At 60.5% G+C, this 13,790-nt stretch overlaps 1 protein-coding gene across 1 annotated transcript in view; it reads right to left on the bottom strand.

Annotated features, from left to right (window-relative positions):
- Window positions 1-1,269: 1,269 nt before the first annotated feature.
- Window positions 1,270-13,790, bottom strand: part of ARHGEF10 (Rho guanine nucleotide exchange factor 10) — a 49,007-nt gene continuing 36,486 nt past the window's right edge. Inside the window, exons 22-29 of the mRNA XM_045186549.2 lie at window positions 13,626-13,747; window positions 12,841-12,927; window positions 11,167-11,363; window positions 10,568-10,725; window positions 8,425-8,567; window positions 5,109-5,283; window positions 3,379-3,501; window positions 1,270-2,795 (exon numbers count right to left, since the gene is read on the bottom strand). Coding sequence (XP_045042484.2) covers window positions 2,311-2,795; window positions 3,379-3,501; window positions 5,109-5,283; window positions 8,425-8,567; window positions 10,568-10,725; window positions 11,167-11,363; window positions 12,841-12,927; window positions 13,626-13,747 — 1,490 coding nt within the window. The 3' untranslated portion in view covers window positions 1,270-2,310. The remainder of the gene's footprint in view (window positions 2,796-3,378; window positions 3,502-5,108; window positions 5,284-8,424; window positions 8,568-10,567; window positions 10,726-11,166; window positions 11,364-12,840; window positions 12,928-13,625; window positions 13,748-13,790) is intronic.

Below are 13,790 nucleotides of genomic sequence, written 5' to 3'. Positions count from 1 at the left end.
CCCTCCCCCGATAACCTGCCCCTTTGGATGCCTGACGGGCATCGGGCCCTGACGGATTGCTTCCACTTCTCAACCTTGTATTCCTAAGAAAAAAACCCAGCTTCGTGAAGCACATCCAGGTCACACCCGGAGGCCACCCACTTGTGAGGTCCCTGGGCGGGGAGCTGGGGTGACGTTGGGGGTGGGGGCCTCACCTCAACCCCTCAGAGGCTGGAAGTCCTGACCAAGGCCAGCAGACTGGGTGCCTGGGGAGGGTTTCCTGTGACCTCCCATGGCGGGAGGGTCCTGTATAAGGGACATCGACCCCATTCAGGGGGGTTCCTCCCATGGCCCTGCCTCTTGACACCATGGCCTTGGGGGTCAGGGTGGAGCACGTGAACCTTGGGGCACACTCAGCCCACAGAGCTGCCCCAGATTCACCCACGGCTGTGGCTTTGATGTCACCCGTCCAGGCTGCTGCTGGGACGCTGGGTGCCGACCCCACCTGCAGGCGCTCGGGCCTAGGGTGCTGGGCGGGGCCCGCGCCCCTGTGGACCCCACTCAGACCTGGGCCCTGCTGAGTGTGAGGGGCCCCAGGCAGGACGGGGGCCCAGTGACACCAACACCGGGCTCCTCGATCGAAGGTGCACCCCAGGCCCTGGTCCCTGCACTCTTGCTGCCCAGGAGGAGCCCGGGCCTGCAGGCGGAAGGGGTGTGGCAGCGCAGAGGCTCTGGACCGGCTTGGGAGGGATGTGACACGGTGACAGTCAGATGCTCCCGGGCCGCGGGTCCTTCGCAGCTTGGAGGGGCACTCTCATCAGCAGGGACGGTTCCGATTCCCAGGAATCCGTCACTTGAGAAACCCATGGAGACCAGCACCTCTCCGCCCCGTGGACTACACAAAGGCCCCTCAGGGACTGCAGCTTCACCCAGCAGTAAGGGTGGACGTCGCTGGCTCCCTGGCAGCTCAGTCCACTCTGAAGACCCGTCTGCACCTCACATTCACCTCACTCCTCTCCGGAAGCCAGAGTGCCCGCGGGGGAGAGGGCGCACGTCTCTCTCTCGAGCTCCCCCGCACCTACTCCAAATCCCCGGCACGCACCTCCGCCCCGGGACTGGCTCTGCAGTGAGCATCACTCCCAAACCAGAGATGGTGACGCCAGCCCTGAAAGGACCGGAGGCCCCCCTCCCCTCACTCTCCAGGACGGAGCTGCCCCTTTGGCTTCGTGGGAGGAAGGCGACCCAAGACACTGCGTTTTCAAATACAAAGACTTTATTTATACAGGAAGATAGCAGCTAACAGTCGGGGCGGCTTGGGGGGCTTTCTGTCACACAGAACATGTGTGCCTTGAAAATATCCGGCGAAGTCATAGAATTAGCAGGGTTAGTCATCTGTAAAGTGCTAAGAAGAAATGTGTTTCTGGCGAACGGACACTGTGTTAGCGCTTCAGTCGCCCGGAACGTAGAACCCGGACGGCCGAGCCCACGTGGAGCAAGCTGCACCCGCAGACTCTCCATGCACCACGACACCTGCAGCTGGCCGCTCGGCAGCAGGGGGCCGGGCCTGTGCTCCACGGCCAGTCCCACACAACAGACAGCGTTTCAGGCGAACAGATGCCGACGAGGGCACCAAAGATTCAGCCACGACTGTGCGCCACGCCAAGACAGGGACGCCCGCCAGCTCGAACGGGAGACATTTGGTGTCGGCACTGGAGCCTGAACGTGGGCAGGCACTGGGCGTTTTGGTTCAAAGCCAACATCGTTTATCAAATATAATATGTTGACTAAAATATTAACTGTTAATTTTTAATAGAAAAAACGCAGTATAAAAATACTACTTTTGTTAAAATAGACAATATGTGCGCTGCGTCGCTTTGGGAAACCCAGCTCACGTCAGAAAGCGAGTAACAACCCCAGACGGCCCGTCACACGGCTTTCTTCACCGTGGCAAGCGCTACTCTGGAACCGAGAAGTCTGCGGTATAAATAAAGAGAGGGAATCTGCGTCAGGAAGTTATTTTGAGAACCGTTAACAAATCCCTACACCGCTGACCACGCTCCAGTGCCCCCTAAGTCCGTGGCTTGCAGACTCCCTGAGCACCGGGGCCGGGGGAAGGACAGCTGCGGCCTGCCGTGCGGCCTGCGGTGGCCAGACCCCTGGCCGCTCGGGCGCCACCGTCTCCCGCCTTCTCGAGGAGTGTGGCCCAGTCGTCCGCACGAAGAGAAGGACGCACGGGCAGAGAACGCCGTCATCACGGTATTGCACGTTTCTTCCCCAAAGACTCTGCACAGCTGCCCCTGGTCAGCGTAGCCACGGCCGGTCACCTGGCCATCACACGTGGAGCAGGGGGATCTGCCACACCATGATGGAGGAGGCCAGCTCCTCCGGCCGCGGCTGCCGGGCCCTCCTGCCCACCCGCCGGTGGCCCTGGCCCCCGCAGGCCACTAGCACCGAGCTGGCCCTCGCCGTCCTGGCTTGCCGCCTGGGGCCCAGCCTGGTGCTGGGGTGCCGCAGGAGGTCACAGACGACGCTGTCCTCAGGCCTGGGCTCCAGGGACCCGGAGGCCGAGGACAGCTCACTGCTGTGCACGGCGCAGCCCAGCGAAGCCCCCAGCCACACAGCCTCAGGGCTGCCCGGGCTCAGGCAGGGCCTGACCCCCTCGATGGGGGCCGCCTCCTTCTGGTCTTCATCCTGGGGGTCCGCGCCGGGGGGCGGGCTGTCCCTGGGCTTGTCCTTGTCTGCCGTGGGGGCGGTGGTGGCCGCAACCAGGAACTTGACGGGCCCGTTGTGTGCGTGGTAGGAGACCATGCCCCTCCCTGCAGGGGAAAGGCTCAGCATTGCCAGGTGCAGCCGCAGGGGCGCCCGCCCCACCTGCCTCTCGCATCGCTGACAGAATCCTGCCGAGAACCCTGACACGTGGGTGACAGTTAACACGAAAATGTTGACCAGACTATGCTCTCGTGGGTTTCTAGTCAACGCGAAGGAAGCTTTCGCGAGGATGGTCTGAAACACAGGATCGGTGGCCTCGACTCCGCTTCCAGACTGTGTCCGATCACCGAAACCAAGCGGTGGTACTAGAGGCAAACGATTCTCCCTGGACCACCCCCAGGAATGGGAACGCCAAGGCGGAGGAAGACTAGGGGACACAGAGCGTTACACGCCACGACGTACACTGTGACAGTCCTAGATACTCTGTCGCACCATAAATACAGCATGTGTCCTGGGTGCTGCAGAAATAGGACAACGAAAGACTGTTCGAATGAACAGATGTAGTCTTTACAGCAGATGAGAAATGTTACTAATCGAAATTGTTCGAGTAACTGCCCAGAGAGTGAAACAGGACCCAGGCCACGGAGCTTAATGAGGTCCCAGGTCAGAGGCCGGGAGGCGTCTCCTTACCTGTCACCTTGGGGATGCCCTGCAGACGAGGGACAGGCAGGGCCACCACAAGTCCCAGGCTGGTGCCGACCATCAGCAAGCCGTGGCAGACGAGCAGGCTGGTCACAGACAGCCGCTGGTGCCCTGCGGGGCAGACAAGGAGAGCCTGGGGCCCAGGGGCCAGGTGCCAGCGTCCTCTCTGGAACCATGGCGGACCGGGCCTGAGAGCTCACACCAACGGCACCCTCCCAGGGAGCAGGGCCACTGGAGCTCAAGCCATGGTGGCACTTCCGTCAGCTGGACGAGGAAGGCCAGGCCAGGGTGTGGGGGGTGAGTCCTGGGACGGCCCCTTGGCAGACACCCAACTGGGGGGCCGTCCGCTCTGCCTGCTCAGCTCTGGAGCCCCGGGGTGCACACACATGCACACTTGCACACACACGTGTACACAAAGACACACGTGTGCACAACTGCTGGTTCTGTGCCAGCAGGAGACACGTTCGCCAGCCAGACAGAGCAGGGATAAAGCGCGACTGTCTTCGTTCGGAAGTACGTTTGGGAGGTGGCCCTTCATTCCCCAAACGTGTGTCCCGTTTGCTCGCAGGAATGAATAGGACCTGACTCCGTGTCCTGTCCCCAGCTTTGGACTCTGCCGTCTGGGGTACCCGTGCTGAGAGGCTGGGACACTCTGCTTGCACCCAGAACAGACAGCGAAGGGAGCAGGCAGGCCGGGCTTCTGGTTACCCGGCTGCTGGTTAACCCAGGAGGGCACTGGGAGGCCAGGGGTCGTGACCCCGAGTCCGGGGATCATTCCCTAAGTCATGAACAACCTTGAGTGCGGTGTAGTTCACCACTGAGAAAAGTTACACTGATCTTTTAAAGACAGAGATGCTGGCTGTTTTATCCGGCTCCGCCTCCCCTGGAAGAGGACGAGTTTGTTCAGAGCGGACGCAGAGGGGCTCCTTTAACCCGATCTCTCACACGGTCCCCTTAAAGACCCTGCTGGGAACATCCCGGAGCGCAGAACATCCCGACACAGCTGGGGCCTGGCCCGAGTTTCCGGGGCTGTTTGCGGCGGGACCGGCACCTGCCCCTGCACTGTGGCCCCAACTCTTTGGGACACTTGGGAGCGGACGTGCACGAGCTGAGCCTGCGCCGTCTGAGGCAGTTTGGGCTGAAGGGCAGAATCTTCGAGAGCAAAATCCCACAGGGAGGCCTGGCCCGTGCACAGGGCAGAGCCACAGGTCCCCAGGGCTCGCTCCCAGGGCGGCGCCAGCTCGGGTCAAGTTTCCAGCTGGGAAGGCGCCCTCTGGGGAGCTCCTGGAAGTTGGCCTTCCAGCGAGAGCTCACAGGTCAGCTTCTGTGTTGTCGCCACACACGCAACCGCCCACACGGGCACCCTCCGGACACACAGGGACCCGAGCGCCTGCCCCAGGGAGCCTCCTGGCCTGTCCGCGGCTTCAGGGCCTTTGCCCAGGGCCCAGCCTGCCAGGTTTGACGCAGAGGAACCCGCTGCACCAGACTATAAGATGGCGCTTTAGTGTGGGTCTGCACAGTCCCGAGTCACCTGGCAAGTGCTGCGTCCTGGCCCTGATGGGGCAGAGCAGCCCAGCCCACCCAAAACTGCAAGACAGCCTGAGTCCGCCTCCGTGCCCCACTCCCACCTCCACACCCTGCCCATCTTCAACCCTGCCCCCACCTCCAGCCTGCCCAGCCCCGCCCACGCCTGCAGGACCCTCCCGTCTGCTGGTTACCTGGCAACATGTGGTGAACAGGGGTGGCTATGTTGATGTCCTGCAGGTGTTTGAGAGTCTCTGTGTGAAACAGACGCAGTGTGGACCCCGAGGTGAAGGCGATCCAGATCCCCACGCCAGCGATGGCCATGTGCGAGACCACCATGCCCTCCTCCTGGTGAGCCTCCAGCTGACCCTGGGGAGGCAGGCAGAGGCGAGGCGTGGGCACCCGGGGTGCCGGACTGTGGCAGCCGGCTGAGACCCACCCTCCGACCCGCGTGGAGCCCGGGTCCTCTGTGCAACTGTCCCGCCTGCGCGAGTCCAGCGGGCGCCCACACTGTCCACGCACCCTCAGGGGTCTCCACAGGGCGCACCTTCCCAGCCCGACACACGGTGGAGGCGGAAACAATGCCCGCCTCATTTTTATTGCCTTCCCCTCCCCGCCCCAGAAGATAAAGAGCCTTCTGGAACGTCAGCAGCTGAAGAACCTGCACTTCAAATGATGGAGAGGAGGGACGCGGTGGCGCGCACAGGGGTGCTTGGAACATAGTCGCTACGGCCCGGGGAGGCGCGCCAGTGTCCCTGGGGCCAGGTGCAGCCCCGCCGGGCCCCTCCCCAGGAGGGCAGCTCTGAGGGGCCTTGCTGACACTCGTGGAGCCTCAGCTCAGAGTCCCTGCCACGACACCCACACCTCCTCTGACAGCCCAGCATGTCTGCGAGTTTCCTGGAGCCCAGGACTTAGGAAACGTCTAGCACCTTTCTGCTGGGGGAGGGATGCTGTTTCCAGCACCTGCTGGAAATCCGGAGGAAATGCTCTCCCTAAATGTTGGCTTCCTTGCAGAACTACACCCACGTCTTAAGTTTAGGCATTTTGTTTTTAAAGAAAGGCATTAAATAAGCCCAGGGCAGGAAGCCATACTGGGAGAGAAAAAAAGAAGCCCCGTCTCCACCCCAAAAGCCCAGGGGCTTGAAGCTGTCGAGCGAGAGGCAATTCAGCATTTCCATGTCTTCTGTCTGCTCCTGCAGACCTGACAGGGGTGTGGGGAGGAGGAGCAGGTACAGGGAGTTTTACTCCTGCCCTTTGGCTCCAATAGCCCACCGGGCCCAGCACCTCCGGGTGACAGGCCCAGGGCTGCCCAGCCGCACCCCGTGTCCCCACTGCAACGTGCCACCTGCTGCACTGAAGTCACACTGACACCATCAAGCTCTGAACTGCTTCTTCCAACAGTGCTGGCGCCCGGCCTCCTGCTCCACCCAGGCCCGCTCTGCTCCTGCCCCAGGCGGCACATTTGGGGCATCCCTCTCGGCACCCCCACCCCGCGGGGACGGGCTGGGGTGTGAGACCCGGAACGCTGCTCCAGCCTCTGCACGGCGGTCTTCCTGCACAACAGGGACTCAGCGCAAATTCTACTTTTTTAAGGAGCAGATTTCTGCGTCTCTCTCTGTAAATGCATTCACTCGTTTTGGTACTAACAGTGCACAGAAAGGAGACTTTTATTTAGATCCAAACCGATTACTCCTGAGTCTTCCAGATTTACAGCGTATGAAGTCTCCGGAGCAGGGGAAGTGCCGCTTGGGTTAGAGTAAGGTCACAACCAAACGCTCCACCCGCCGGGCAGCGCCCAGCGGGAGTGACGGACACCGCCCTTCAGCTGTTTGGTGGGAATTGTGGGAAAACCAAGGCGCTGTTTTTGCAGAAATGTTTCAAAGAGAGACCATTGTATTATACTTTCTTCTCTGTGGAGAGAAACCCAACTACAGGCTACCGCGTTATTTCTGGCTCCTGCCTATTACATCTATTCAAATGATAATTTGCTGCGCGAATGAATGACAGTCACGAAAGGCTACGTTTCCGCTAGGCACTTTTTAAAATTTTCTTTCAATAATAAAGTATATGATGTAACTGAAAGTTTCCAAAGGACAATGAAAACCGACATTGCTGTCTGCCGCCCCCGCTCCCCTGCTTAGAAGTGACAGCTTTTGGCCATCTATTCAGAAGTGCCTGCACCGTGGGAACCGCAGGGACATGCTCCACGACCACGGACAACCGCTAACACACGCGGTGCTGGTCGGAATCAGCACCCTCGTCCGTGTGGTCACGTGGCAACTGCATCCGCCTCCCTCCCCCAATGGAGCCCTCCCCTCTCTATCACAGCCGCCCGGGGGGCCGCCCCAGGGGCACGCCCCTCGTTAACTGGTACCCCCACTGGGCTCGCTGGAGTGTTTCCAGTTATTCATGCAACCAGATGACATCGCAGCACCCCTCCCCGTGCGCTTGTGTGAGCTGACCTGTCAAGAAAACCCCTGGCGGGGGAGTGGGGGGTGGGGGAGGCTTCAGAGCCAACAGGCGACACAGGACACCTGCCCCAGCCCCTCCCCCCGACCGGCCGGTCCTGGAGCCCCTGCCCAGCACGTGCCAGCACCTTCAAGGTGCCCATGTGAAAATTGGTTCCTTGTGTCAATGAGCAACGGTTAGTTGTTGGTGAGGCTAAGGGGTGTGTGTGAGAGCGTGTACAAATGTATACGTGCACACACACACACAGTCTGCATTTCTGAGTCAGTCACCCGGGTGCACGTCTGTGAGTGTGGGCCTATTTGTATCTCTTCGCGAGCTTCCTTTCCATACTCACATCCACTGAATAATTTGTGAGCTTGGCTTCCCTCTTTAAAGAGAATTCTCTTTACGTTGCGAACACCCACTGCCACTCACAGATGCAGCACACGGCATGCACCTCGCCGATCTTCAGTTTATGTAAACTTCATTCACACACGTTACCCGGGACACAGGTTCTAAAGCTGCGCAACTCGGTGCTCGCTCTATCGCGGCGACGCCCCCGGCACTGGCCCCTCGGCAGGAGCTATCCCTCCACCGCCAAGTCTCCCCCGACGCAAGGTCGTAAAACCCTCCTCCGCTCTTTGTAAGTTTGTATCGTAACAGCGCGTTCACCTGGGACGTTTAGAAGAGCAGAGTCGGGGCCTGAGACAAGCTCCCTTCTTCCGAATGGCAACTGTCTCACCACCTTTGCTGAACAATCCATGTATCCCCCTGGCCTGAAACGCCACTTCCACCGGATGCTAGCTTTCCGTGTGTCCTCGAAGACTCTATTATGTTCACGCTGAGTACAGTCTTTCACATAAACAGGGAACAACTATTACCACGCTAAGTGGAATTTTCTAGGTAATCCTCTTCCTAAGGCAAACCTGGAAGGAACTTTGTCTGAGCCTCAGGCAGGGGCCACCGAGGGGCCTGTGTGTGGAGGTGGGACGCCAGCCGTGGACGGCAATGGGGCCAGGCCCGGGGCTCCGTCCCCACGCGGCACGCCCCTCCACCACTCACCTCCACGGCGTGCGTCTCCACGCCGATGATGAAAACCTGGCCCCCAGACGCGGCCCACAGAGTGTCTTCCGTGACCAGCAGACTCCTGACCGGCAGCACGCCCAGTCTCACCACTTTCTGAGGCTCAGAATCCCAGGACCCGTCTGAAAAGGAAGCATTTCTTGAAGTTTCGTTCACGTGAAGTCACCTGAACTTGGGGACTGGGGGGAAGGACCGCAGGTGATTGATCGTCATCACAGATGACCGGAGCATCACCTGTGACTTCGATGCTCCAATCGGCTCTGGTGTCCAGAGTTCCCCAGTGGGCACGTTTCCCCGGTAACCCAGCGACAGGGCACGCGGACCCTTGAGTAGCAGCCCCGCCGACCCCAGCCCCGAGCTCAGTGTGTCCGGTACAGATTATTCGCCCCAAGCCTCAGCTTCCTTCTCAGCGAGATGGGGACGAGGTGCCACGTGCCTCAAAGGTGGCTGTGAGAACTTACAACGTGAAGATGTGACTAAAAGCTCAGCAGAGCACCGGGCAGGCAGACGGCGGATGAACGCTACTGTTCAGGGTAATGATGTACAAAACGATGGAGTCATCGTTAAAGGAATTGTACCCAAAATAATCGGGCAAATCTTTAAATACCCCCATCTCTGCTTGTACTTTAAAATAACCCTTCATCTGTACTGTGAAGAGAAAACATGGCTTCACTGAAAATGATGAACTTGCCCTGTTCCTAAAACCCAGCAAATGGCAAGTGTTCTGGTTAGAAGTATTTGCAGAGATCCACCGATGAGGTAATCACAGTTTCCACATGGTGTGAGCCGACACACAACTCAGAGAGAGGCACAAAACTGGTTACGCCGAGATTCAGCACACACCGTAACTGTGGCTGACGGAACTACCCTGCGAATAATGAAAATCGGTTCTTCACTTTCCAAACTAACCCTTAATTAGGCAACCACGCCCACAAACTGACTGCTCATCCACCGGCGCCTCCGACCCCTTGTCCAGGAGGACGGGCCGGGCCCCCAGCTCAGGTGTCCCTTCTCTGCTCACAGCCTTGCGTCCGACCCGCTTTGGGGACCACCGGTCAGACTCAGGCGAGCAGACACCGAAGACCATGAGGCGGGCCGTGAGGCCCAGGACACACTTGTATGTTGAGATTCAGCTTTAATAAGACGCCTGTTCACACTGTACCTGACGGGTGCTGCTTTTTCTACCACTGAGGGTGAGACTCTCCACCTGCAGACAGGTCACCATGCGATCTGCCGTGGTGGCCTGGACCCGACCCACCGAACCTCTGAGTGCAGCCTCTCCAAGGAAGGGAGGCTGAAGGTCAAAGGTCAAGGCCAGGAGAGCCTTCCAGGCAAAGGGATCAGCTGGCCGGTGCTCACTCCTCAAGTGGGAATGGACTGGTGTGTCTGAACAACAGACAGAAGCCACGTGACCGGGGCAGAGGGACTGGAAGGAGGGGCCAGTGACCTGGCAGGTGCCCGGGCACCACACAGCAGCTCCCGGGGGCACAGTAATGGGGTTTCATCTGCGCACGTGGGGTGGGGGTGGGCGTTCCTGATGGGAGGAGGGAGGGGGTGGGACCTGCCCTGGAGGGTGGCAGGGACAGGAGGGACACACAGGCATGAGCGAAGAGGCCTCCTGGGTGCGAAGGCCGCTGCTGCGGTGAGGGTGACGGCTGCATACAGCGGGCAGTGGGAGCACCGCACGTCCAGCTTGGAAACAGCAGCACTGCGGTCCCACTAAGGGTCAGGTGGAAGCCCCAGACAGACGGCTAGATGAGGGGTGGGGCAGCAGGCCCGGCCGTGGCCACTCTGGGAGGGGGTCACAGAGGCCACAGGTACGCCGCATGTACCTGCTGAAGCCCTGATTCCTGTGTGGCATGACGGGGAGCCATGGGAGGTGATGTGGGCTGGGTGAGGTCATGAGGGCGGGGCCCACCATGGGATGGGGGCCCTCGTGTGCACAGGAGGAGACCAAGCCCTCACTGCCACTTGATGCAGGGAGAAGGCCCATCTGCAGGCAGGAAGAGGCCTGGCCAGACACCACAGCTGTGGCACCCGCACCAACGACTCCCAGATCCAGAGCTGTGACAGACAGCGTCTGGTACTGGTGTGGCAGCTCCCTGCCTGTGCGACCCCTCACCTTGTGCCTTTGCGTAGATGGTCACGGCCCCGTCGACCAGGCCTGCGTACAGGCGGCTCGGTGTGCAGGCCAGGCTCATGACCGTGGCCTTGTCGGGGGTGAAGAAGTGCTGTAGCCGCACTTTCTTGGCACAGGGGCTGCTTTTGTAGACGGAGATGCTGGAAGAGAAGGGTGAGCGTGAACACAGCTGCCATGCGGGGAGCACCGGGCGCCTGCTGCCAGAACCGTGGCCCTCCCTGTCGGGATGCACCCCACCCCCTGCGTCCCACGCCCAGTCCTCGTACAAACACGAGCTGTGCCGTGAACGCTCTAACCCTTTGACCTCTCCCTCGCATGTTGAAGGAAGAATTCTAGGTTATAAAGAAACCAGTCCTTCCTTCGGACTGGGAAATTCGCGTCAGGAAAACCCCGTCAGCTCCTTTAGGCCGTGTCTGTGAGGCTCGGTTACACCCAGGCTGCGACTGACCGTCCCCAGTCGCAGGAGCCACAGACTTCACCAGCACGTGGGGGACCCTCGCCACATCCGTTCCCCGTGCTCGCCCCTCAGACGGAAGGAACTGCTGCCCCGCACTGGACCAGCGCCGGGGACTGTGACCCACCTTCCCTCCTCAGTCCCCAGGCAGACGGTGGGGACGCCCGGCTCCGCGGCAGGGCTGGGCTCCGGGCTGCGCTGCGCGGGGACGTGGACCATGCACAGGATGCGGGACTCCACGTTGAAGCACTCGATGACTTTGGGGCTGGAACCGTGCAGCGAGACGATGGCGACCTGGCCCATCTGACTGGTGCAGCTCCCCACCTGGCCATGGGGGTGCAGGGAGAAAGGTTCACGGGATGCCAGGCCTGGCCAGGGCCCGGACAGAGCCGCCACCCACCACGCTTGAACATAAGCGAGGTCCAAAGGGTCTGCTACCAGAGCCCCCTTCTCCGCACATTAATCAGGTCACTTTTTTCTTTTAATTTTGATAAAGACAGAGTTTGGGGTTTTTTTTAATCACATATTACACGCTTTAAAAATGACATTCCTCGCCTGGCACGACGGCACTCACACACGAGGTAAAGTCTCACACGGTGGATTGGTGTCAGCGTTGGGTAATCTCCCACCAGTGCGTACCCGGCCTTGGCGGTACGAACGCTCCCCGCGGGGCTGCGGCACCCCCCCAACCGCATGCTGCTGCCCTTCCCTCCCGTGGGCCTTGCTGCCCAGTGCCCACGACCCTGAGCCTCCTATTCGCTGAGTCACTGAGGGCATTAAACTTAGATTTAACTCTTTCTAAGGGGGAAGCAGTCAGATCTGGTTAAGAGAAGGAACTGGCCGGAAAGAGAGCGCCCGGCTGGGGCACGGGGGAGCTCCGGGGCCAGGGTGTGGTTGTTCGGAGCAGTCTGTCCCGCATGCCGGTCAGTTCTGGAAGCATGTGACACCATCCTTACTCTTGCTGAGTTTTCTCCCCGTTATGTAAGCTTCCTGCTTTGCAGCCGTTCCGGGGAAGAACAGCAAACTGCCCACTCACTCTGGGGACAGGGAGCGTGAGCAGGGGAGGGAAGGGGCCCCAGCTACAGGTGCCATGAACGAGGACAGTGTCTCTCTTAAAAGTTCTGAACCCTGAGGGCAGCGTGCCTAACCCTTCGTTCTCGAGGGAGGGCAGCACCCTCGGGTGGCAGGTTACTTCTTTCTGCCCCCTCACCTGGCAGCCCTGACCCAGCAGGAGCTCTGCCAAGGGGCAGGACACCAGGGGTCCTCGGGGAGGGGGTCCTCCAGGGGATCCCTGGTGGGGACAAGGGACACCTCAACATGCACCACGGGAGGAATCCCTTTGGCTGGCACCAACCAGAAATGCCCACTGGCAATGTGGCACAATTCAAGTGCAGCATTTTATCTGCAACAAATCCACTTTATGGCTAAGTTGCCAGCAGGAAAAGCCAGCAGGGCCTTGGGAGGGGGGGGAACCCATGCAGCGGAGCTGCCCAAACTGAGAAAACACTGAAGTCGCTCTCACAGAGTTGAACTGGCTGTCTCCGGACTGAATTCAACCTGGCGAAGTTTTAGGTGGAGAAAGAAAGAGAACAGCAGGCCAATAGTTCCTGAGAATCCCACCTCTTCTCCAACAGTGACAGCTCCCCGCCCGTCAGGGCCTGTGACTTTCGTGTTTAGACACGTGACCGGGGACGCATCTGCCAGGGCGACACGTGTGAGCACCAGGCCCATGTTCCCCACGTCTGGACGGACGCTGGCCCGTGAGGCTGAGGCTGCGGGGAGGCCAGCGAGTGTGTCTTACCCACAGGAAGCCCTGGGCGGCAGCGGTCGGGTCCGGCCGGCCCCCACGACCCAGGAGGGGCTCTGGGTTGTAAGTGGCACATTCGATCTGCGGGACGAGAAGGAACCAGCTGTGTCGAAGCAGGACGAGGCGGCGTCTGAGACGCAACGTGTAAGCAAACGACGACGCTCCCACGTTAGGGCCACGACACATCCAACACCGGAATGCAAACCTGAAGGCCCGGGTCTCAGAAATCAGCTGTTTAGACCCAAACACCCGAGTGCGCCGCTTCCACCTTCAGTATTTTACCTCCGACCGCACAGCCCGCGGGGGTGGGGTCCCGCGTGTCCCGGGTGGGCTCGGTTCCTGGGGGAGGTGGCGAGCCCCCACCCCTTACCACCAGCCCACCTGCCCCTCCCTCGGTGTGGGGACCCCTGTGCCCCCCGGGGTGTGGTGTCGCCACAGAGCAGAGCCAGGAGTGACAGTAACGCCTCTCGTTTCCTACAGACACACCGCACGCCGAGCCCACGCTGGGGGACGTGAACAAAGTCACGTGGGGCCCCCGTGGACACTGACTGGATGCTGCTCGTCACTCACATGATGGCGCTGACGGTGTGACATGCACCCCACTTCATGCACACGCCCCACGTCATGCACACTCCCAGGACCGGCTCCACCACACGGCGGAGGCTGGCTACAAGCCCCAGAGCCCGGGTGGTTCCCACTAATGACCCAGGAGCGGCAGGGGCCCCGCCCTGCGCTGGTCACTCACTGTCCCAGATGGACAAGGACCTCCCGCCCATCACCTTGAACTCCTGCTGCTTGGCCACCGTCACTGGCATGTGTCCCACGAGGAGGGGGTGTCTCTCCTTCCTAATCTGGTTCCCGTCGTCTTCCACGCAGAACCAGCCCATGTGGTTGTCCTCCTCTGGCCGCGTGCGGAGAAGGGGGCAGGGACAGCAGTGAATGGA

Source organism: Desmodus rotundus, chromosome 13 (assembly GCF_022682495.2).
Source record: "Desmodus rotundus isolate HL8 chromosome 13, HLdesRot8A.1, whole genome shotgun sequence".
In the NCBI taxonomy this organism is placed as follows: domain Eukaryota; kingdom Metazoa; phylum Chordata; class Mammalia; order Chiroptera; family Phyllostomidae; genus Desmodus; species Desmodus rotundus.
Note: the sequence above shows the minus strand (reverse complement) of the source record. Positions and strands in the feature narration are given on the sequence as shown.